We start from the raw sequence: 25,611 nt of genomic DNA, 5'->3' as shown, positions 1-25,611 counted from the left end.
GATGGAATGCACAACACTTGCCTGGATGAGTGCAACTCCAGAAGTTAGACACAATCCAGGACAAAGCATCCCACTTGATTGGCACCCCATCCAGCGACTTAAATGTTCATTCCTTCCACCATCAGCACATCATGGCAGCAGTGTGCACTATATACAAGATGCACAGCAACAACTCACTAAGGCTCCTTTGACAGCAGCTTCCAAACCCGCAACCTCCATCACCCAAAAGATCAGGGACAGCAGCCTTATGGGAAACCGACCATCTGCAAATCCCCCTCCACATCACTCACCATCCTGACTTTGAACTATATCACCGTTCCTTCACTGTCACTAGGTCAAAAGGCTGGAACTCCCTCCCTAAGAGCACTCTGTGGATGAAATTTTCTGAGCCCGCTGGCGGCGGGCGGGATAGGTGGCATGCACGGAAAATATGGCGGGACCCACTTCACAACGGCATGAAGGCAGGTCATGATCTTCTGCTCAGCCCAACAACGGCGGGCCACGTTTCCCCGCATCGATCAGCAGGGAGCCATCCTGCCAGGTTCTTGGAGCCCCATCGTATCGTCCGTCCATGTCGCCGGGAAAGCACACCAGCGAATTTCACAACAGCACACTTGCGACGTGCACTTGGAGACCTTCACTTTGGGGGAACTGAGGTGAGTGAGCAGTAGCGCACTCATCTCTGGCCATCCAAGGGGTGACCAGCACTCTCTGGGAAGCATTAAAGGGCACTCACACAGGGCCAGGAAAGGTGCTAAGTACAGCCATGATAATCACGTCTCTCTCTTTCATGCTGCAGGAGGACCACGTCAGGATCATAGATCCTGGTGACCTAGTTGTATGGCTGATGGCCTACAGAGACCATAGAAGACTGAGGAGAGAGTGACTGAGGCTCCTGACTGTGCAAAGACAGGAGTAGCAACCTCAGGAAGAAAGGGGAGCAGAGGCTCCCGCACTCGCTGCCCAGGAGCGACAGTGAGCCGTGGCTGGCTGGCGCCTAGCGACACCCAGGGCCTATAGATGCCACCTGCCATTCCTGCAGGTGACTGAGAACCAGTGTCGCTGACGACTGTGCACGTATAGGGACCTGGTGGCTCACATCTGCCACTTACTGCAGGACTTGGTGCCAAGGGGAATGGAGGGCATCCACTGCCAGTAGCTGTGAAAGTGATCGCGGTGCTCAATTTCTATGCCAGTGGCTCCTTTCAGGGCTCCACAGGTGACCTCTGTGGGATTTCACAATCCACCACCCACAAATGCAACCAAGAGATCATGGATTCCAACTTCTCCATGGCACACAACTTTGTGCATTTCGCCCGGGACAGCCAGGATGTAAGGGCCATTGGATCCGCTCTGATCTCAGGATTCCCACAGGTGCAGGGTGCGATTGACTGCACCCATGTGGCGCTCAGGTCTCCATTGCTACACCTGGTGGACTTCATCAACCACAAGGGCTTCCACTCACTGAATGTGCAGCTGGTATGCGACCACCAGAAACGCATCCTGGAGGTGTGCGCACGGTTTCCAGGGAGTGTGCATGATGCCTACATCCTGAGTCACTTGTAGATCCCTGCAGTCTTCCAAGATCCACAGAGGCTGCAGGGTTGGCCCCTTGGGGACAAGGACTACCTGCAGAGGTGGCAGCCTCAGGCTGCAGCAGAGCAACGGTAAAATGAGGCTCATGCAGCAGCTTGCAGCTTGATGGTGCAGACCATCGGGATGCTGAAGATGCGGTTCTGGTGCCTGGGCCGGTCTGGTGGAGCCCTGCAATACTGTCCACAGAGGGTGTCACGCATCGTCATTGTCATTATCCGCTGCACCCTTTGCGCCCTTGGGTGAGGAGCTGGCTGAGGAGGAGATGGAGGAGCTGCAGGTCTCCTCCAATGAGAAAGACGCTGACAGGGATGAGAGTGAGGAGGTCCTCGGTGGTGACGATGATGGGGATGAGGCTCTAGCACTGGTTAGACGAGGCAGGTGCACTCGGGAGGCCCTCATAGCTGCCAGATTTGTGGAGGATGATGATGACATGCAGCGAGGAGACCCCATAGATCCTCACTTCGCAGTCGTGTGCATTTGACTTCAGTTTGGCTTATCTCTGTGCCAAACCCTCAGAGAATGCTTCTCTCACAGAGATGCAGTGAAGGCCCTAATAATCGCTCGATCGCTGGAGGATGATAACAAGGAGTGAGGACATGCCATAAATATTCACATTGTCTCTGAGAATGTCTGACTCTTGTCTGGCCAAGGATAGTTCGCTTGATCAGGGCCATCTCAGAGACGCAGCTATAAAACTTTAGATGCATCTGATGCTGTGTCAGCCTTCACCACCCCAGCCCTTCAGGAGCTGGTGCACAGCATCACTGGTCATAGATGCTGGTGTGATGGGGGCCAGCCCCATCTTAAAGGACCACACAGAGTATGAGAGAACTCTGTGGCGCTTGCCCACCACATTCTGGCAGCAATGACCAGCACTGCCGAAGTGCAGGCATCAGTAATGTTTCCAATGAGTGTGAGGCTGGACAATCACTTTGGTCTGAAGGCTGCACAGAGCACAGGGAAGAGGCCCTGGAATGAGACACCTGCCTTTATCTTGTGCAGAAAGGTTTCACATCTGAGTGACAAGAACACTGCTCATCAGAACAAGGAGCCACAGGCAGGGAGACATTCTTAGGAGTTTATTGACAATAGTGAACATTATGTACAAGTGATCAACACCCATGCCCAGGCTGTGCAACTAATTCTCCTTAACTGCCCCAACCCTGCCACTACGCCTTGGTGCTCCCCGGACATCCACAGTGGAGGTGGAGAGAGCCTGCTGACCGTGACGCCCTGTCTGTGATGACTTTGGAGGGCGGAGGTTTGGAGGATCCCGGCCTGCTTTCGGGGTCCTGCTGTGTAGCAGTGGCTCCCTCCTTGGCCTGTGAAGCTGGGTCTGCGGAGGCCACAGGAAGAGGGGAGTCAGATGGGCCGGTCACTCCCAGAGTCACCTGGATGGATGGCCCTGGGGTGTGCACCCACTGATCCTCCTCCCTATGGGTACCCGAGGGCCCCTGGCTGACTCTTGAGGAGAAGGGGTAGCTGGAGTGAGATCGAGCTGCCCAACACTCCGCTTGCGTACACACTGTTGGAGGCCAATTATGGCATCAGCGATGGAGTTAAGCCCGCACAGCAGTGCAGGAGTGACGTCCTGGACCAAGGTCTCCATGGCGGCCGCCATCCTGCCAGTGTTGACCTCGGTCAGTTGCAATGCCGGCGCTATCAGCTCAGCCTGAAGTCTGATAGACTCCTCCATCGTGCCCTGCAATCTGAGGAGTGCAGCGGACATCCCTTCCTGATGTTCCCGAGCCTGCCTTTGCAGCTGTAGAAACTGTGCCAGAAACTGACATGATCGAGTCCAGAGGCTCGTCATCTAACTTGGACTAAGCAACATTCTGGCTTCCAGCAATCCTCCGAGTGCCGGGGACCTGGGAAGTCCCTGCCTCCGCCTGCTGTGGATCAGAAAGTGCGATGTGCTCACCAGATTGTGATCCCGAGGCTACTTTAAAGCTAGGTCCCACTGAGGTGTGTGTCTCTGCGCTGGTGGAGGGTGTGGATAAGTGCTGTGATGGGACTTCAGGGACGGTGCCTTCAGGTTCCTCTTCAGAGGTTTCTTTGGAGTTTGCTTGGAGGCCTTGGGTCATGGACTCTGTCAGCTGCTTCCCAGATGTGCCTGCGAAAGCAAGAGGAGATAATTAATGCATGGCAGTGGCCTGTGAAAGACACATCACTCATGGAATGGTTGTCTGATGGATGTTGCACTGCTGATTCCTCACTTGGTAGAGCAGCACCAACCCCACGGTCAGCACAGGACCGGTCCCGGGGGCATAATCTGAAAATTAGAGCCTGGCTATTCAGGGGTGAAATCAGGAAGCATTACTTCACATGAAGGGCAATCGAAATCTGGAACTTTATCACTAAAAACATTGTGGATGCTGAATCGATTCAAACTTTCAAGATTGAGATTGATAGATTTTTTTAATGTATTTGAAGGTTTCAGGGAATTTGGAGCAACAGTGAGTAAATGAAATTGAAGTTCAGAACAGTGATGTTCTGATTGACTGGCAGAACAGGCTCAAGGGGCTAAAAACAAAAAACTACTGCGGATGCTGGAAATCCAAAACAAAAACAGAATTACCTGGAAAAACTCAGCAGGTCTGGCAGCATCGGCGGAGAAGAAAAGAGTTGACGTTTCGAGTCCTCATGACCCTTCGGCAGAACTGAGAAAAGTTAGGAGAGGGGTGAAATATAAGCTGGTTTAAGGTTGGGGTGGGGGGAGAGAAGTTGGGGGTGGGGTGGTTGTAGGGACAAGCAAGCAGTGATAGGAGCAGATAATCAAGAAGGGGCTGAATGGCTTCTACCAGTTCCTATGAAGATTCCGGAATGAGGAAGAAATACACAGATTTCACTGAATTTGAAGTTCTATCTTTGATTATTCATGTTCCTCAGTAGATTTAATAGACTGAGGAGATTATTTGTGAATACCCTTGAAAGGAACTGCCACAGTGTACAAATCACTGTTTGGTATGCACAATCCAGCCTCAAGCACATTTATTACCAAATCACAAGGTTGTTTCTTATCTAAACAAGTCCTATTCTATGCGGACTAATTGCATGCAATTTTCCAAAGTCCCAACCAATTGTATATGACAGGTTTCCAGTTAGTCATTCGCAGTGCAGTTACCCTATATATTGTGAGAAATGTTGATCTGTAAGAAAACATTAACTTCATATCATTGGGATCCTAAGTTTGAGTCCTGTGATTACCTGTAATTGTGTCAGATATACTTAGTTTATAGCTATCCCATAGAGAGCAATACAGGCCAGCTGCAGATAATATGGTACCCTGTGTCTGAAGCACTCTGTCAACAAATCTGGGACATTGCAGGACAATTTAGATCGAAATCAGTCAAGATTGGAAGGTGGAGGAGAAATTAAAATCAGGGCAGTGATCTACCCCCTGTGATCCTGTTGCCTTACTGTCAAGTTTTGATGTTAACCTGCTCTTTTCAGCTGGCAGGCAGGACACCCACAGGATAACAAGAGGTCCTTTGGGACTTGATGGCATTATTATTCGGAGGCCTGAGCAGGGGAGCAATGACAGCTTCTTCGTTAGGCCACACCTTCTAAGAATGTATGACATGACAGTTCAATCTCCCAATTACAGAAGAGGCCTAGGCAGGTGGAGTTGCCAGGTTTGGCCCAGGGCTCATATGTCTCATCAGGATGCCATCAATATTTGTGATCATCTGATTCAAGCAACAGATCTCCGCTAACCCAGAGGAGTGGCATGGCCTCGAACTCGCTCTGAGTTGCCTGTGTGGACACTTCCATGGGAGACGCAGCTGGAACATGAACTCTTATCACCAATAAAGAATGCACATCTGCCCAGAAGTTTCACTGTAACCGTTGACATACCCTTTCTCACCTTCACCGCTTCATACCTCTCTTCTTGTACTGCCATTAATAAAAGGAGGCTCTCACGTCTGACTTCGAGTGCAGATATTTACATGGTACTCAAAGGAAAACCTTGCACAGTTACAGGAAGTAGACACCCAATAACCCATTCAGTGTTCTGCCCAATTCAGTGGCCTCTATTTTTGGTCACTGCTACATGGTGCTCCCCTTGTTGCCTCAGAGAAAGTGGAGAGCAGCCTGCGTACTTGTCTCAGCCTGTGGCTGAGATGCACAGGGCAGTCGTCTTTGTCGTGGGTACATCTCCAAAAGCTGCTGTACCTGAATTATCGCAGAGACAGACTCAGCCACTGAGCTCTGCTGCACAGATGTTCCCTCAGTTACAGGGGCCAAGGAGGCCAATGATGTTGATGGTGCCCCATGAGGGGTGACACCTTCATCCTCCTCGGTGACATCCTCATCCCTTGGCTGGCATTCCGGATGGCTGGAGGGGGCCATAAGCTGGGGTGCAACTGGCATACCCTCCAGACATCCCTGCGCCACTGACTGATCCATGCCGAATAGTGTGGCATGCATACATAGTGTGGTATGTCAGTGTGTAATCCCTGCGTGCCCTCAAAGTGCTGTCACATATGGCTCTCCATGAGGTTGGCCACTCTTTCAATGGAGGAGTTCATGCACTCAAAGTCCTGAGTCATGGTGGCCCTCATGAGCAGGAGAAGCCTTGACATCTACACCTTTGGGAGGCACAAGAAGAGATCATGAGAACTAGCCTTGAAGCAGAAGCCTCTGCAGTGCTGAGGCTTCCTAATGCAATTCACTCTTTGACTAGCTGTTGTACGGGGTAGAAAGCAATGCATCCCCTTAATGAACACATTGCACTGGCTGATCACCATCTCCATCTTAGGTGCTTATTTCACCTTGCCTGTCTTCCTTGTGGTCTGCAACCCTAATGATGTCCGTGGCTCCCTCCTACATGGCAACGATAGCATGAAGATGGGGAACCCCTCCACCAGCTTGGACCCTCTCCTGGGCATTATGAACCTGCTTTCCTACAGGATCGAAAGAGCGATTAGGCCCTGCTGGTGTCTGTGGGCGATGCCAGTTGCTCCAAATCATAAGAAGCTCCACATTTCAGTGCTGGTAGGTCTTCAGCAGCAATATAGCTCTGATCCATTTGAGGGGACAGGAAATACCCTGGGCACACATTCCTCCCATGATCAGGAGCAACATGAGTCCTCAGGCTCCTCAACTTGTGTTATCTGCTGGAGGGTAAATACCCAGAGGCCTGCTGTTGCAGTTGGGGGTTTGCACTCAGCCTGTCAGAGGGTATCAGGCCATTGACTCTCTTCTTATACTGGATCCAGTTTCTGCATACTCCTTCTGCTGACTATGTCAGCTATCTCCTTCCAGACCTACTTACTCTGCGTGAATGGCTTACTCCTGCCGCCCTTCAGGAATAGGGCCTCCCTCCTCTCCCTTGCAGCCTCCAGGAGGACCTCCAGGTCCACATCGGTGAATCAAGGGGCCGCCCTGTCTGAGGTTCCAGGCCCCTGGCTCTCCAGAGACATTCCAAGTTTCTGAATCTATGATCTTGCAAACTGAAGTTACAGCACCAATACAGCAGCCACAGTAATGCTGCTGTGGCCTGTTTAAATTAGGCTGTTTAAATTAGGCCTGTTTAAATTGGGCCTGCACTTGCACCGTCCCGGCTCCGCAGCTGCTAACTGGCCACCAAACCGGTCTCCAGGCCAAATAAAGGGGGCCCATGTGAAACTCGGGCACTGTTACCCCCTCCCCAGGTCCTGACTTCTGTTTCCCTCTCCTGGAGGGAAAGCCCTGCCCACAGAATTCCCTGTCAGGAATCCATGACATTTATTGAAGTAAGGTTCAACGTTTCTGGATGTGTTGCCCACTTTATGGCTCATCTTTACCATGAAGAGACAGTTCAATTTCCGAATTACAGGATCATTCCATTTTATCAAAGGAAATGGGAAAAAGAAAAGAAAGATTTGGATTTATAGAGCACTTTCACATCTTCAGGTCATGCTGAAGCACTTTACAAGACAAGTATCTTTTTAAAGTGCAGTTATAATTGTAATGTAGGAAGCACAGCAATAAAACTGCCCACAAATAGGAAAGGCACAATGACCAAATAATCTGCTTTTTATTAATATTCACTGAGGGATAAATATTAACGAGGACACCATAGAGAACTCCCCTGTTCTTTGAATAGGGCCAAAACTTTTCCATCCAGCTGAGAGAGCAGCCAAAGCCTTAGTTTAACCCCTCATCCAATAAACAGTAACTACAACAGTGCAGTGCTTCTAGAGAACTTGACTGGAAGTGTCAGCCTGGAACATGTATTGAAGTCTCGAGAGAGAGAATGTCTTGAAACCATGATAGTCTGGCAACATTCTACCATGGGGCTAAGGCTGACATTTAAAATTGTAATTTTCCTGCAGCAATTCCAGCTAACTTGAGAGGGGATTGAATTATTTGAAGATAATGACTTGAGAGGGGATTGAATTATTTGAAGATGATGACTTTTCTTTCTCTTTATAGTTGCTTCCATACTTGCAGACCAATCTGACTGGATTTAGACAGTTGGAGATTTTGAACTTCCGAAATGGCAGTATTGTAGTGAACAGTAAGATGAAGTTTGCCAAGTCTGTGCCGTACAATGTCACCCAAGCAGTCTACTGTGTCTTGGAAGACTTCTGTAACGCAGCCGCCCAAAAGAATAACCTGGAAATCGACAGATATTCTCTTGATGTGGAACCAGGTAAATGAGCAACACCAGATTCTACTTAGTCTCTGTTGAGAGTCTGCATTTTGAAAAGAATCAAAAAATTGGAAGAGACAAAGAGAATGGATATAACTTTTTTTAGACTCTGGTTTTAAATTTAATGATTAATGATATTTTAAAGCTTAAAGCCTGGAGCTTGCGGTCAGCCATGAAGTGATAGCACTCACTGCTGACCTCAAAGAAACCTGCCCACAAAGACCTAGTGGTCTCTGTGGCATGCATTTCACCTTTCCTGATGATAGTTTGATTCTGGCACAAAATCAAGGAGATCTCCAGGTGCCCAGAAACAGTGATGTCATCAAACAGGCTAAGCAGCCAATCACAATGAAGAATTCTCACAGACAGCAAACCAGGAAATAAAATGCACTGATTATTATTCACTTTTTTATAAATTTTATGGAGAAAAAAATAAAGGCATGCAGATGGGGATAAGGTAAAAACTGAAATATCATCAACAAGCTTAAAAAATATTTTTATTACTGTAAAAACTTGTGGAATTTTTGATGTTCATGTAGAATTTTGATAGCTCACAAATGTAAAATTAGTTTTTCAGAGCCAGAGAGGTTGTTCAGCCGTAGTTTTGAATTAGCACACCATTAAAAACCCAGTTATACCTTATTTAACAGGGCACAACTTTTTGAGGCGTTCTTTTACAGTGATGTTACAGTGTAAAAGGGGAAGGTTATGTCTGTTCAAGTGATTTCTAAGGATCACAGTCCTGGGAGTTCAATAGCACACCCTTTGAAGAAATAGAGAATCACTGACAGCAACTTCTGGATTTCCATGTTTAATTACATATGTGCAGATGGCAGAAGTGTCTGTCAATTTCACAGTTGTAACAAAGGCAAATGCTGATATTTTCACTGTCAATTCAACAGCACAATCTGGGCACATATGTAGATGTCCAAGAAACAAATGGACTGAAGTACCACTAGTTACACTAATTGATATATTGCTCAAGTTAATTAGTTGTAACGGAAGGTGTCAGTCAAAGAATAGCAAAAGGAAACCTGTCAAATCTAGTTAAAGAGGGGCATTGTATTCTGCAAGGTCCCTACCATAGCGGACCTGTATGTCAAATTTCAAAATAGAAATAGAAAAATGTGAAGGTTTTCATTTTCCACTACTGTTGTCATCACAATAAAGACATATATAGACATATAAAGAAACTAGGCCAATATCAATACAGAGGATCACCAGCACAGGGGTCACCAGCCCTCCAGGATTGACGTGAAGCCCACAGGGATTGAAGATTCATTTTCAAGACACTGATCTGAGCAAAAACCAGGAGCTCATTAAAATAAGTTGCCATTTTTTTCTTTTTCTTTGAATGCTTTTATTAGTTGTTAAAATATTGGAGACAAGGGAATCGGCTGTTGGGCCAACAGTTAATGCAAATTCTGTCGCTTTCCAATCGGCATGGAAAGGCATTAAGGATGCGAGTGTCTGGTGACCAACAGTGGGAATAGGGCGGTGGGGCTGTTAGAGGTGTTACTTTATGCTGATGAAGCCTCCAGGAATATGTCCAACCGGAGTTGGTGACGATAACCTGCAGAGTGGTGACCTGATTATAATGTCAAGTCTACAACAGATGTGCGAAAATGCTCATTCAGTTAAATGTTTCCAACTGTTGGACTAATCTGGAATCTCATTTCAGCTGACCAAGCCGACGCATGTAAGTTCCAGGCATGCAATGAATTCTCCAAGTGTCGAGTCAACAGGCAGACAGAAGAAGCCGAGTGTGTGTGCTACCCTGGTTATATCAGTGTGGACGGACTGCCCTGCCAGAGCATCTGCAACCTCAGACCAAACTATTGTCTTAACAATGGCAAATGTGAAATAGATCCAGAGAAGGGAGCTGTCTGCAGGTTTGTGACATGTGGGGGAGATGCATGTATTTGTACAAGTCCTGACAAAAATATACAAGTAAAGGAAGTTGTCCAATTCTTTAAAGTGTCAGCTTCGTGAAAGCCCTGAATCCTTTTATACTGGCTTGTTCTGACATTCAACCAAAAGATCTACAACAGAATAGAGCCTTTTAGTTAAATCATTGTCAAGTAACATTGTTCTCAGAATAAGACATGTTTCACTCAACTCTAGTGCTTCTCGGGTTATATAGCTCTGACGTCCAGATCCTTCCATCAACATGACTGATATTTACTTATATTTACCCATCATTTCTGCCTAGAGAGTTACTGATCCCATCTGAGTGACTTATTCACTTACTTTGCATAATTATAAAGGGGTCAATCATGTATTCTTTTGCTGTTCATTCCTCTTTCATGCCAAACCCTGCCTTGCAGTAACTCTCATGAACGAATTCCACCTAGGTCATGAATGCTCGAGTAGTCTAGCCTAGTACATGAAACAACCCTAGACAGAAGACAAGAATAGCTTGCCCATGCAAGGAAGATCCTTCCCGAACCTGAGCACTGAAACCTTCTCTCCCCAATTTGTTGCTCCTCTATACTTTCAGTTGTAACCATATTTTCCTACATAAAAGGTTAAATTTTGAGGAGAGAAGGCATAAACTAAGCTTGTATTCCCTGGATTATAGAAGGTTGGGGGTGATTTAATTGACAGGTTAGAATGTTAAAAGGAATTGATAGGGTCGATAGGGGAAACTTTTTCCATGAGTGGAGGAGTCTCTGGCAAGGGAACCATAACCTTGAAGTCAGAACCAGGCCATTCAAGAGAGAAATTGGGAAATGCTTCTTCACACAAAGAATGGTAAAAGTATGGAACTCTCTCCCACAAAAAGTAATAGATGCTAGCTCAATTAATAATTTTAGATCTCAGATTGATATGTTTTTACTAGGGTTGTAAAACTCTAGAGCCAAGGTAGGTGGCTGGAGTTAAGAGACACATCAGTCATGATCTCATTAAATGGTGGGCAGGCTCGAGGGGCTGAATGGCCTACTTTTGTTCCTGTGTTTCCACTAAAGCTGTCCATGCGGCTATCCAGTTTCCTCTAAAACCACTGCCTCTGTGTTTGTGTTGATCATTGTTTTTTTCCACTGACTCAGGGAATCTGCAAGATTCTTTCATCTGTTCTATGACAATTGCTCAATGTCATCATATTTAATTCTTGGTTGATGATTTAGTACACCATATGCTTTCTTCAGATTGCATGCCCTGGGGTTCACAACTTCCGGTCCTCTTGTTCAATGGTTTGATTGTGATGTCTTTGTCTCCACCATCAATGAGGTAGTGAAAATTGTGGTTCTTTTATTTCTTTAAATTTCATGTCAAACTAACACCCCTAACTCTTACCCTTGATGTTCCAAACTCTAGTCTCTCCTCATCCATCAACATTTTTGGCCTTACTATCTTCTCGGATTGCAATTCCAACTCAACATTATGTCCATTCTTAAAGCTGCCTCTTGGTTTCCTTTTAGTGTCAAATGCATTCTCCCCAAACAACACTCAGCTCTCAATCCAAAGTATCAATAGTTCCCACATATGGGGGCAGGGGCTCTTCCAGCAATATTCTCATTGTCAAGGATACAAGGAAAAGTTGTTGTATGATTCCCACTTTAATCCTACATACTATTTACCATCCACTGCTGAAATCGAGGCTCATAGCATGTTTTCCTGCTGTAACTTAATTTTTCCCAGATCCTCAAACAATGGAATTCCTCAGCTGCTTCAATGCTTCTTTCATCCTACAATATGCTAAAGCTGAAAATTGTCATCTCATTGCTGCTTTTCAATTTACCCAGCCTTCCCACTTATCCTTTTCAGACTTGGTATTACTCTGCACAGTTCTTTTCCATGGTTTCTCAATTTAAAACTATGCTAGCTCAAATAAGACTTGAATTAATAAATTCAACATTTGGTACTGAAGAGAGACATCGTCGTTTAACTTACTGCACATTACAACATCAAGCTAATAGTCTAAATAAACATCAATGCTAAACAGGAACTGAGAATAAAATCAAACCCTATTAATGTTAAGCATAATTCTTTGTAACAATCTGAAGTTTGAAATGGGTCCTAATGTTGACGTGCACTCTTCTTTTCCAAAAGCAAGTCTTGTCTAAGCAGGCACTGCTGAACACAGCAGTATTTTGTCCAGATAATTCTTACGTTCTAAATTCCAGATGCCGCATAGATTCCGACTGGTTATATCGAGGTGAGCACTGCGCCGAGCTCGAGTCTGAGCCACTCATTACCATGGTTACTATTATGTCCATTTTTGGTTTGCTGCTCCTTGTTTCGTCTGTTACCCTCATCTTGCCAAAGATATTCCACAAACCGATGAAAAACAAGAGCAATCATTTTCTGTAAGCTTTTTTTAAATAATTTTTTCCAAGTTTTTCTTTCTTTCAAAGGCTTTTTTTTCTCTCTTGCATTTTGAAACGCTTTTTTTCTAAGATTTGTCTGGTAATGTTTGAGGAATTCGCAATCTGTTCTGTAACTTAGACACATCTATGGCATCGAGAACAAGGCAAATGTTAATCCAGCCTTTGAACATGATGAGCCATTGATAGTTGACCATCGACAACCAACTGATTCTCCCAGCATGCCTAGCTGTTCAAGCACCACCACTGCTGTTGCAGCACCCCCTCAGGAGTTAAAGAAAATGCTTGAAAGTGTAAACTTTAGCAAAGAGGTAACTGCATCAAACTTTTTTTAATGTTACACCTTTTTCTTTTTCTGCATCGATCAGAACTCTTTCAATTTTTTTTAAGTGGGATGTTTATTTTTCCACTTTAAATCAAATGAAGTTTTTTTTATTAATATTTTGTTCAAAATGGATGACAATGGACATGGGTGCATGACTAGAACATGGATAAGCCATGCATACATAATTACATTTAATGTCATTTTGAAGCAGCAAGAGGTAGCTGAACATTCAGATTGGAAAAAATTGTTCAAACTGTCATCAGACTTTGAAAGGCACACAAAAAATTACTTGATTAAACTTGTTGTATAAAACGAAACACAAGTTCAGGCTATCGGATAAAGCATAAATATCTCTTGAGGATTTCCATCACCACGCTGAAGAATATGGTCAGAAACCACAATTCCACCCATTACCAATAGATGACAATGTTTTTTATCATCTCATTGATTCTTTTGAACTCCCCACCCCTCATTAATGTAACAACCTCAATTCAGATTTTCAATTTGGTCGGGGCTAAACTATTAAAACCCACGAAATCCAGAACCACAACTAACCCATTTTTCGTGAAGGAAGAAAATTTGTAAAACATGTCAGCTTTTCTGTTTTCAAAATGCATTACAGTGCAGCTGTTTTGTGTTACCGACCATAAGCACAATTGTAATCTCACTCCTCATACAGTAACTCTGGCAGCTGTGCCATTATCAATTAGTCAAGAGAAGTCAGATGAATATCAGCAGTTTTGGAATACCATAAAATTTTGAGGTCAAACAAGTTGCATTTTAGGATATAAATGCTTAACCCAATATGAAATTCCCTTGTCCATTACTTTAATATGAGCAATAATAACTTTCAAATAATGCTTTATATCCACACAATGTGATCCAGAAGCCATTGCATATCCAAGGATATAAATAATTATCTTGTCATTCTATATTACTCCTACCCCATTCCCCACCCCCACCCAACTAGTACATTTTAGCAAAGGAAAGCTACTCTTGGGGTTAGGAACTGTTAGGTAGTCGAGATGATATTCAAGTTAAATCCATGCCTTAAGGGTTTCACTTAGTGAGCAAAGTCTCCTGTGTTAGAGAATGCTTTATCAGTTGCTAGGGAGTTGGGAATAAAAGCAAGCAATTTTTTTTTAAGTTTTGCTTTCGGTATGTGAGAAAAGTAGACAAGGCAAATGAACAAGGCCACGTTTACTGCCCATCCTGAGAGGGTTTTGATAGGCTTCTTCTTTGAAGCACCGAAGTCCATGTGGTAATGGTGCTTCTGTAATTCTTTTAAGCAGTAAGCTCCTAGATTCTGACCCATTGTTAATGGAGAGTGGTGATCTAGGTTCACATGAAGATGGTGTGTGACTTGGAGGGGAACTTGGAGGTGATGGTGTTTCTCTAACATTGCTGCTCTTGGCAGCAGAGGTCAAAGCAAAGGGAGGTGATGTTGAAATAACCTTGGTGAGTTATTACAGTGCATCCTGTAGATTATACATACTGGAGGTGCAAGGAGTGGATATTGAGTCATGTGGATGAAGCATCAATTAATTGAACATCTCTGTTCTGATTGCTGTTGGGCTTCTTCAGTGTTTTTGAAGCTGGACACATCCTGGCAATTGCTGACTATTGCTTCACACTCCTTCTTTGAACTTTGAAGATAGTATGGGGCTTTGAGGGATCAGGAAATGAGCCACCTGTCATAGAGAGCAGCCTTTGTCTTGCTCTTGTAGCTAAAGTGTAGACATGACAGATCCAATTCAGCTTTAGGTCAATGGTGACTCCCAGGATATTGATAGAACAAAAGCAAAATACTCTGAATGCTGGAAATCTGAAATAAAAACAGAAAACACTGGAAAAAAATCAGCACATTTGACAGTATCTGTGGGGAGAGAACAGAGTTAATGGCCCAGAACTTCTGTGGAATGGTAATCACTATCGGATTGCCACTCCACTCCTTTTTACTTACCCTGAGGAAGCTGCACAATTTTCCCCCAATCTTCCGACCTGGACCTGGTGAGAAACATGCAGCGCACCAACTCCACTAGTCCTTCCAGTACAGGGCAGCAGCACTGGGGAAGACAGGCCAAGCCCCCTTTTACGGCACTTGCTGCAGTAAAGTATGTTTAAAAGTCCCAGCCACTTTGAAAAGCCATAGAGAAGGTAAGTGTGGGGGGGTGGGGGGGGGCGGTAGGGTGGGGTGGGGGTGTGGTGTTCGCCAGCACATCTTCTACAGTACCTCCGGGGTACAACCCTCCCCCACACCCCAGGGAACAGAAGTTCTGGGCCAGTGTTTCAAATCAAATATGACTCTCCTTTGGAACTGAATATTGATGTTGGGAGATTCATCAATGATGGTGCCATAGAAGATCGTGAGGCAGGAAGGGAGGGGAACAAAAATGCTACTTTTATTATTACTTCTTCCAGCATCCAAGCTCCCTCATCACTCATACTGTTGTAGGAAGGGTTGCGCAACATTTAACCTCTGCAAAGTCAATAGAAATCTTTACCATTCCATGGAGAAAGGAAAGCAAGTAATCCAAAGAAGAGATGTTGATGTTAACAGTGCATGGAGCCATTCAACATAAAGACCTGAGGAAGGGCCCCATGATAATGCTGCCATTAAGGGTGATCGCTCCAGCTATCTGTTTCCCCTCCTCCAGCTCCTGCTCTCTTTAAAGCCATGCCCTTAACTGAGTTCTTATTCCTCCATCGCATGAAACAGTTGGAAATTTTTTCCCAAACAGAAAATATGTACAACTTAAATAAACAAAAACAAAAATACGTTTTATTTTATTCCTTTTCGCTTAAAATGTGTTCTTTACTGCATACAAGTGAAGTGGCCACATCCTACAGGAATTCTTAAAAATCCAGAATTGAGATTCTTTCTCTGCCCTGGCAGTGGCTCCATTGATCATTGATATTTCTTATCAATGTTGGGAGTAATTACAAGGTAGTACTTTAATGAAATGAGTCAGACAGTTGAGGGCAGAGAGTAAGAACAGGATGTTAAATTAGGCTGGAATCTTCCAGACCCGTTGGTGTCAGGCGTCATGGCGGGCGGGGAGGACAATATGGTGAGAAGACCAAAAATCGGTTTTACACTGTCATGAAACCAGTTTGCAATCGTCTGCTCCACCCATCAATGGCGGGGCCACCTTTCCTACCGCCACATGTCAGGAATATCACTTTAATACATTTTTATCTAATTATAAGCCCTGCTCGCAGGAATCATCCCCCCACATCAAATTTACCGCCCACATCAGTGTGACTTCAGAACAGCGTGCTTCACAACTGCCTTTAAAAGGCGTGCACCTGGCGAGCTGAATTTTGAAGGGAACTCGGAGGTCAATGCACACAGCCTTGTGCAGCGCTCGCAAGCATCACCCATAAGGTATCAAGGAAGAGGCGCTGCAAATTCACGGAGGGCACAGGCAAGTTACTTTTTCCCGGCTGGCTTTCAATGTGGTACTGGGGCAAGGGCTCCAGTGCGGGTGAGGCCTGGGGTGGCAGGTTGGGGGTTGGGGCACAAGGCAGCAAAGACAGAAGGGAGTACACAAGCACATGCTGGGGGGTTGTGGGGATTGGGGTGTTGAGGGAAGTGGCCACAGATTTGGAAAAGCTTGTCGAAAGTTAGCATTCTTCCGCAGCTCAGGCCGTTCAGCAGCAGCTCCATTGACATGACTGGAGTCAAGCCTCTGAAGCATTTCTGCCCACTCAAGCAATGCAAAAGCATAGAAGTGACACCAAATGCTCCAGAACTTTTCAACCCTCGGGCACAGGCCGGAAATTAATGTGTGTTTTAGGGGGCTGCAGCACAATTGGCTGACTGGGCAAGTTGTACAATCCCTTTGCAAAAGATGGCCATGATGCAGTCACTGGTGGAGGTGCTCACAGCCCCCTGCAATGCCTTTTTTAAGGTTTGGACCAGTATCCATTATGGTTCAAGCTAACAGTGCATCCTTGCAGTATGGGTTAGGAGAATGCCTGCATCTGAGCTGAGAGCACAACCTGCAGTCCAATGGCTGAAGCTGCTGCCAATCGGTCAAGTGGTGTGAGGCGCAGGTGGGTAGGGTTTCAGGCAGCCAATGAGCACACTAGACACTGGCCATCCAAGTGGTGACCAGCACTTTCCAGCTTGCGTGAAGGGGCCTTCAAACTTAACCAAGAGAGGTTCTTGGTACACCCATGCTAAACCACGCAACTCTTTGATCTTGCAGGAGGAGAACATCAGGATCAGGAAGCCTGGTGTTCTAGCAGTATGCCTCATGGCTCACACAGACTAGAGAAGAAAAAGGAGAGAGCAGCTGAGGCACCTAGCTCGGCAATGGGAGGAGCATCTCCCTCAAGATGAAGGGGTGGCAGGGCCTCCTGCGCACACAGGTGAAGATCCACAGCGAGCCGTGGCTCACAGGCACCCTGCTAGGCCCAGGGTCTATAGACGGCACCTGTTATTTCTGCAGATGACCGAGAACCAGTGCCGCCAAAGGCTGTGTATGTCTAGGGAACTGGTCGGTCGCATCTGCCACCTGCTGCAGGACTTGGCTACAGGGAAATGGAGGGCATCCGCTGCCAGTGGCAGTGAAAGTAACCGCAGCACACAATTTTTACACCAGTTACTCCTTCCAGGGTTCCACAGATGACCTGTGTGGAATCTCGCAAGTCTCCACGCACCGGTGTATCAAGGAGGCCATGGAGGCCACCTTCATGAAGGCACAGAGCTTTGTGCATTTCACCTGGGGTCAGAAAAGCCAGGAAGCAAGAGCACTGGGATTTGTGCAGATCTCAGGTTTTCCACAGATGCAGGGTGTTATTAACTGCACTCATGTGGTGCTTAGATCTCCATGGCAACAAGCAGTCAACTAAATCAACCACAAGGACTTCCACTCACTGAATACTCAGCTGGTTTGCGACAACCACAAACACATCCTACAGACCTGCACACGATTCCCAGGGAGCGTTCATGACTCCTACATCCTTCTCAGGTCTCAGATACCTGGCATCTTCCAGGGTCCACAGAGGCTGCAGGGTTGGCTCCTCAGGGACAAGTGCTATCCACAGAGGACATGGCTGATGGCACCCATGCAGCAGCCTCAGTCTGCGGCAGAGAGACGGTATAATGAGGCTCATGCTGTGACCCAGACTTTGGTGGAGCAAATGATAGGCATTTTGAAAATGAGGTTCCGGTGCTTCGATGGGTCCGGTGGAGCACAGCAATACAGTCCCCAGAGAGTATCGCGCATCATCCTATCTTGCTGCGGGATCCACAACCTGGCGCTGCAACGGGGGGAGGACCTGGCAGAGGAGGAGATGGAGGAGTTCCACATATCCTCCAATGAGGAGGATGTCAAAGGAGATGAGGGTGATGAGGTCCTGATGAGGTAAAACATCCTTTTTCCTGCCTGCTACCACATTGTGCAAATTTGGGACAATTTTGGACAATTCTGCCCTTAGTCTGAGCTCCCAGAGCCAGACTTTGATTTCAAATAACCATTGGGATTCATTTTCCCAAATTTCTGCGGCAGGGAAAGCAGTTCACCAACTGACAAAGGATGGAATGCTGCTATTTTGAAAGAAGTTGAAGTAAGCAAGGCCAATTCAGACAAGATCTAATGTTTGACTGTGGCTGCATTCATTCAAATTGAATCTTTTACTTTGAGGTCAGGTAGGGGGATGCGTTTTACTTTCCTCAATATCTAACAAGAAGCCAAACTAAGAATTCCAAAATTATTACCATATTATAAACAGGTGACTTCATTACTGTAGTGTTGAGCTCACTCTTGTGTTTTCTGTGTTATCTAAATGTAGACAAGGACAGCAGCAGTCAGGTCTCTCTGGTAAGTAATGGCGTAAAAATGATCGAAGAACATCTATCTAACCTGGAAGAACTTGAAGATGAAGTCAGTGCACTATCTACACAGTCAACATTTTAATCTAACATAAACCAGATAATTGTGTGTTCCAATACATTGCCTACATCACTTTTAATTTCTAATTTATTATAAAAGAAAATGTGCAATGATAAAATAAATCACATTACAAAACATTGGTACCCAACATTTAATGTTACATACTGAACTCAGATTGTGTGTTAAGAATGACTAAAGTACTGCTATGATAGAACATTATTCTATGTTTTATTGGTAGGTCACTGAAGTCCCTTACAAGGTCACGTCTGACAAGCTAGCATTGAAAAGCGTGCAATGTGAGCAAAATCCAGAACACAGAGAGGTGAGCTTTGAAAAGAAAATAAGATTTTAAATAAGTCTACTTCAATTTGTACAGTGTTACTTGAGGTTTTGCACAATTATATATTATTTTTATTATATATGCTTGGCTGAGAGCCAAGAAATCCATTAGCATGGTGAAACACCTGAGCCCCAAGGAAAACGTTGCTTGATTGACAGCTCTGGCTGTCTGATTTCTTCTGTCAATTGTACAATGTTTATTTACGCAAGATAAAGAGGTTTCAAGCGCTTACAGTTTCAGCTATTGGTACTTTAATGGATAATTGGCACTTACTGGGCTGTATTAAAAGGAGTTTTAGGATAGTGGAAAGTTATCAATTATTGATTTTTTTTAAAAGCTATTTTTGCACATCCTATTGTCACCACAGGGTTAATTGTTTCTATATACTATATAATGGGTGAATGGGCTTGGAAGTGCCTTGGCTTGGCATGGGGTGGGGGGGCATGAGGGGCCATAGGGGTTGTTTGGGAGTATATTTTGGCATGGGGGCATAAGGGACCATAGGAGGTAGGTGGGGGCATACCTTGGCATGAGGGGTAAGAGGGGTTTTTTGGGTGGCATACCTTGGCATGGGGGCATGAGGGCCATAAGAGTCATTTGAGGGGCGTACCTTGGCATGGGAGCATGATAGGCCATAGGAATTGTTTGGGGGGCATAGCTTGGCATGGGAGGGGGGCACGAGGAGGGCCTTCTGAACTAAGATCCCCTCAGGCAGACTATTGTTCATGACCCCTCTGAGGTGTTGTGAAACATAACTCTTTGAAAAACTGGCCCGACTCCATGAAAACTGCCAAGGACTAGGATATGCCTATCCCCACAATGGAGCCAGGCAGATCGAGAGTTCAGGGCACGGGCTCGGGACCCAAACCACCCACACCCTCAAAAGGCCCTGTTAAAAAAATCAGGAACCTCGGGAATGGAGCCCGGAATCCTGGTATCAGGACCCGACTGGCATTTTTAAAGGCAGGTCATCCTGACTCGACAAAAATCATCCAGAAATTTCAAAGGCATGTAGCAAAAATGGAGGAGGAATATTAGGAGATATTAATTAGGCTGGGACAAAATATTACGCTAAGGGTAGGGAGGAGTAGTATTTCTGATGTGTTAAGAGAAGAACCTCCTTAATAATAAGTCTCCAGTCCAACAAGGAAAAGAACAATGGAAGAATGGTTCATTACCGCAAAACTGAAACCGAGGGAAACAATGGAGGCATACCCATGTCAGTGCTAAGGGGAGGGGAAGGAGAAGAATTGCTGTCATGTGATCAGGAGAACTTTCTTGATCACTGTCTCCAGTCCAACAAGGAAGGAAGTAAAAACAAAAACAAAAATAGCTGGAAATACTCAGCAGGTCTGACAGCATCTGCGAAGAGGAACACAGTCAACTTTTCAAGTCCGTATGACTCTTCATCAGAATTGCTTTTATCTTAAGGAAGGAAGTAGATTTGGACCTGTTCTGGGAAATTAAGGACAAGTGCAGTGTGTTAGAGTAGGAGACCATCTAGTTAACAGTGACTACGATATAATTTTAAAAGCAATAATGGAAAGAGACCAGAAAATATCGTACGTAAAAATGTTCAACAGGGGAAGAGCTAACTTCAGTTATTAAAGAAAGAACCCAGTACAGGTAAACTGGAATAGGCTTTTGTCGGGTAAACTAGTAATGTAACAATGGAGAGCTTTCAGGGAAGAGATAGTTCACGTACAAACCAGACGTATTTCTTTAAAGGGAAAAGGTAAAGCATCCAAAGCGAATATGCCCTAGGCGACAAAGGAAACAAAAGTTCAAATCAAACAGAAAAAGGAGCTTATAAAAAGCAAGCTTCCAGTAATAACTCTGCAGGAAGATACTGGTAGATACAGAAGGGAATTGAAAAAGTTAGTATGGGAAGAAAAGAGAGATTATGAGAGAAGATTAAATTAAACCCTAAAACATTTTATAAGCATACGAAGTGAAAGCATTTAACCAGGGAAGGAATTGGGTCTATTAAGGATCCAAATAGAAATCTTTATGTAAAGGCATTGGACATGACAAAAGAATTAACTGATTCCTTTGTATCAATCTTCATAAAGGAAGCAGAGGATGTGAAAGTAACATTAAAAGAGGAGAGGGAAGTTGTGGACAGGATAATAATAAATAGAAAAGATGTACTCAAAGATTAGCATTTTTGTAAATTGGTAAGCCACATGGTTCAGATGGACTGCATCCTAGCTTGCTGAAAGAGGCAAAGTCAGAAGTACACAATCTTTCAGTCCTCATTGGATATGGGATGCTGGATGACTGGAAGATTGCTAATGTTATGCCACTATTCAAGGAGGGGGTGCGGGGAAGGAATAAACCGGGAAATTAATAGGCCAGTCAGCCGAACATTAGTCGTGGGAAACTATTTACAGGGACAAATAAAATTTCATTTGGAAAGGCATGGGTTAATCAAGGTGAGCCAGTGTGGATTTGTTAAAGACAAACCGTGCCTGACTAACTTGATTGAATACTTTGATGAGGCAACAGGGAAAGCCGATTAAGATAGTTCAGTAGATGTTGTATTTGAACTTTCAGAAGACATTTGACAAATGGCACATGGGGGGTTTATTAGGAAAATTGACAAGAAGCAAAGGGTGGTGATGAATGAATGGTTTCAGGCTGGGAGGTGGATTGCAGTGATGTTCCCCAACAGTTATTTTTGGATCCATTACTCTTTATAATTTTTATAAATGACCTAGACTTGGGCGTAGAGAGTAGCATTGTAAAGTTTGTACATGATATGGAAAAATAGAAGATAGTGAAGGCAATAGCTATAGGCTTCAGGATGTTATGGACAGGATGGTGAGATCAGCGGAAGCATGGCAGATAGAATTTAATGTCACAAAATGTGAAGTGATGCACTTCGAGGGCTCTAATATGTAAAGACTGTGTGCTAAAAATATCATGATTTTGAAAATATAGGTGAGCATTCGTGTCCTGGAGATTAATCTTTAATTCCGAAAGACTCACGGACAATCCTAGATGATTGACAACACTACAAAAATATTGAATTTTACCCAGTCCCACGGACGTGCTTTAAAATTGGATGTCTTGTTATTCATTAATTCATAAAATAAAGCGTATCTAAAACCAATTTCTGTGTTTCATTTACTAGCATGTTGCTAGTGCCACTACAGGGACCAGGAACATGGCTATCCAATCGCTTAACTGTGAATGTGGAGGTGGAGAATGCCGAAGGCATCATCTGTTAATAGTCAGCAGCTCCTAATCCTACTTCTGCATTTGTTTACAGCTTTGGACATTACCAGAATCACAGGCGAATAGTGCATCTTTCTATAATCTCCCATCAATATGGAAAATGGAGCCTTCTACTAAAGTAACCACTTTCTGAAGAGGAGTTCAATCGCAAACAGTTTTCACATGAGATCTGAAGCCTCTGCCTTTACAATAGTTCCGATGACTCCATTCACTTATATTTCTGTATTTTGATATCTATCTTGACAGCCATGTGCTGAGGAATATATCTATTATATAATACACATGGGGAGGGGTCTAATTAATAATGTTCCTTAAAGTACACCCTTAAAATTGAAATTTGCTTTTCTTAAAATCAAGAACTGTGGTTTTAGAGTAGCATGCAAGCAGCTAAAGTCCACTTTATTACATTACTATAAAACTAGTGCTATCCTTATCTCCATCTCTCCCTCCTCTTTTAAGATGCTCCTTAAACCCAATTCTTTGATCAATAGTTTCTTATCCTAATATCATTTAATGTAGTTCACTGTCATATTCTATCTGGTAAAACTCCTGTGAAGCACCTTGGAATGTATTACTACATGAAAGGCACAGTATAAATACAGATTGTTGTTATGAGCACAATATCTTGGAATTTCTGGAACAGTAATGACTTCACAATTTAAGAGAAAATAATCAAAATTGCACAAATAGATTGCCAGAACTATAGTAATTGTTAAATCAATGCTCCATGTGTGGGTTTAATAATTTCAAAATCCTTGTTTCTCATTTACAAATCTCGCAACAGCTCCACCAAACCAACATTTCTGAGCTCCTCCACTTTTGTGTTCTGTCTCAATTTCTTTGCTCATCTATCTTTAGCCTGTTGTACTTTCCCCCTGACCTCCCACCCTCTGTCCTACCATCAGTGTCAGAACTTTTAGCTTCCTTGGCCCAATCTCTGGATCTCTCTCCTTTCTTCTCTCCTGGCTTTAAAAGGCCCCTGAAAAGCATGTTCTCTCTCTTAACTTCTCTATTTAAACTCATTGTTCTTTTCTCTCTCTCTCTCTCTCTCTCTATGAAACGCCTTGGAATACTTCTCTTCATTAAAGGCGTCACATAAATGCAAGTCTTTTTTGCTGGTCATCAATGATGCTTTATGGTCCTAATGCAATGTTTTGTACAATTATAGCAAGAAAATTATTTACCTGTGTTGAGAATCAAACTTGAAAGAAATAAACATACATACAAAGTACTAAACCTATTTCATAGAGTAGGCGAGATTTTATGGAGCCCACAAGGGTGAGAAGCGCGGCATGTGAGGTGACTTAATTAGGTGCGATGCAAAATATTGATTTGCCGACAGCGGGTTGAGGTGCACAGATAAAGTCAGCGGTGTGGTTGCTGTGTCTCGAGCCCCACACCAGCCTGTGGCGAGTTCACACTTGCAGGCCTGAATACTCATTAGTGTGAAGCAGTTTTTAATAAAGTCTCACCTTCAAGATAAAGTCAGCAGCGCACGAAAATCACATGGCACTCGGTTCATGATCGCTTAAAGGTGGTGTGCAGCAGTCGGCTTTGTGCAGTTGTGTTTAAGGTCAGTGGTTTTCCTTGTTTAACTCTACGACACAAGGTGAGGGGGTGGGGGTTGGGCAGGAGAATGGCAGCTTGCATGGAGGCTCGGGACTCCCAGAAGGAAAAAACACTTCAGACCAGTACCCTTATTTCCCAGCTTTTACTGATGTTCCATTTTAAAGTATACAAGACCAGTTTGGACCAGTATTTTCATTTCTCAGTTTTTACTTTTTTTCCTTCTGGGCTGGCAAAGGTGAATCAGCAGTGAGTGGGGGTTGGGGTGTGGACTGGGATCGAGGGTGTAGAGAAGGGGAAGAGGGATCAATCCAGGGAGGACAGAGGTGGAGTTAGGAGCATGGAGAAGTGAAGTAAGAAGGACCTGGCATCTTGGGTGTGGTGGGGACTGTCAAGATGAGAAAATGAGGGGCCTAAAGGACAGTGTCTGTACTGTCCAAATGCATGTCTATCTCAGGGTGTTGGCTGGCGGAGTCCTTACAAGGCTTTGGGTTCACCTACAACATTTCAATTCTCCCCACTGAGAGTGATCTCAGACAATGTCCTTCACAATACATAGAAGGGAGGGCCAGCTGATTCTGCAAGTTCAGCCATGTCCCACAGAGTGGCCAATACAACACTGAACACTAACATGAACATTCAATAAAGAGAGAACAAAGAAACACAACATTGGGCCAAATCTTCTGAGGAATGCCAATCACTGTCCGACTGCCACTCTGCGCCTATTTTCTTACGCAATGCTGGAGTTCCACATTTCTCATCCGGACTTCTGAACAGGGCCTCTTCAAAATTGTGGAGCATACCTCTTCTCGGAATCCTTCCTTGGAGCGCAGGATCGTCAGGGGAAGCCAAGCCATGCTCCATTTTTACAGCACTAACTGCCATAATTCGGTGAGTCTTAATTCACTAACACACTGAAAAGCTTTGGGACGTTCAATAGCTTTTCATTGTGCTGGTGAATGAATGGGAGTGAGGTAAGTGGGTAAAGTGGTACAGCTGAATAGGGTGGTAGATGGCAGGGTGACTAGGGTGGTGAGATTGGGTCAGGTCGGGTCAAGGGGAAGTCAGGGGGTCGGAGGGGTCAGAAGATGAGTGGGGGGTCGAAGGGCCATGGGATCCAGGGAGTTGGGAGGGGGTTGGAGGGTCGGGGGTGTCAGTGGGGAGTGGGATGGTTGGGTGGGAGTCAAAGGGTCAAGGGGGAGGCGAAGCGGGTCTGTGGAGATTATCAGTTGTATAGTTACTCCAACTATCCGGAGAAATGGCAAGTGTTATTGGGCAGGAAGGTTATGGCTGTGATGCAAGCCTCCCTGTTTGTCTAGGGGGCTCTTTTGTAGCCTGTCCATATCTGCTGCATTGTCAGCTGACAGCAGGTTTCACCAAGGAAAACCTTCCCCTGCTGCTAACTTTTCCATGTTTTCCATGCACACTACTGGCACTTGGAATTTTAATTGTAATCACTTAGGAAACGAATGTAGAGAGAATGTAAGTGGTGCACAGTTCCCGTTACAATGTCAGGAACAGCACGCTGTTGACAAAATCCTGCCCGGTGTGTGGGAAATCCACATGGCTGTTACATGAACAAATGAAAAGTAAGATTTCCCAGGGCTTGAGTTGCTGAAGAGGTTATTCAGCCTGTTCAAATTTTGCTGTAGCTTTGATAGTATCTTCTGCAC

At 44.7% G+C, this 25,611-nt stretch overlaps 1 protein-coding gene across 1 annotated transcript in view; it reads left to right on the top strand.

Moving 5' to 3' along the window:
• Positions 1–23,604, top strand: part of impg1a (interphotoreceptor matrix proteoglycan 1a) — a 139,517-nt gene extending 115,913 nt beyond the window's left edge. The window contains exons 13-16 of the mRNA XM_078557563.1: positions 8,017–8,236; positions 9,918–10,128; positions 19,031–19,114; positions 22,407–23,604. Coding sequence (XP_078413689.1) covers positions 8,017–8,236; positions 9,918–10,128; positions 19,031–19,070 — 471 coding nt within the window. The 3' untranslated portion in view covers positions 19,071–19,114; positions 22,407–23,604. The remainder of the gene's footprint in view (positions 1–8,016; positions 8,237–9,917; positions 10,129–19,030; positions 19,115–22,406) is intronic.
• Positions 23,605–25,611: the final 2,007 nt, after the last annotated feature.

Source organism: Cetorhinus maximus, chromosome 14 (genome assembly GCF_964194155.1).
Source record: "Cetorhinus maximus chromosome 14, sCetMax3.hap1.1, whole genome shotgun sequence".
In the NCBI taxonomy this organism is placed as follows: domain Eukaryota; kingdom Metazoa; phylum Chordata; class Chondrichthyes; order Lamniformes; family Cetorhinidae; genus Cetorhinus; species Cetorhinus maximus.
Note: the sequence above shows the minus strand (reverse complement) of the source record. Positions and strands in the feature narration are given on the sequence as shown.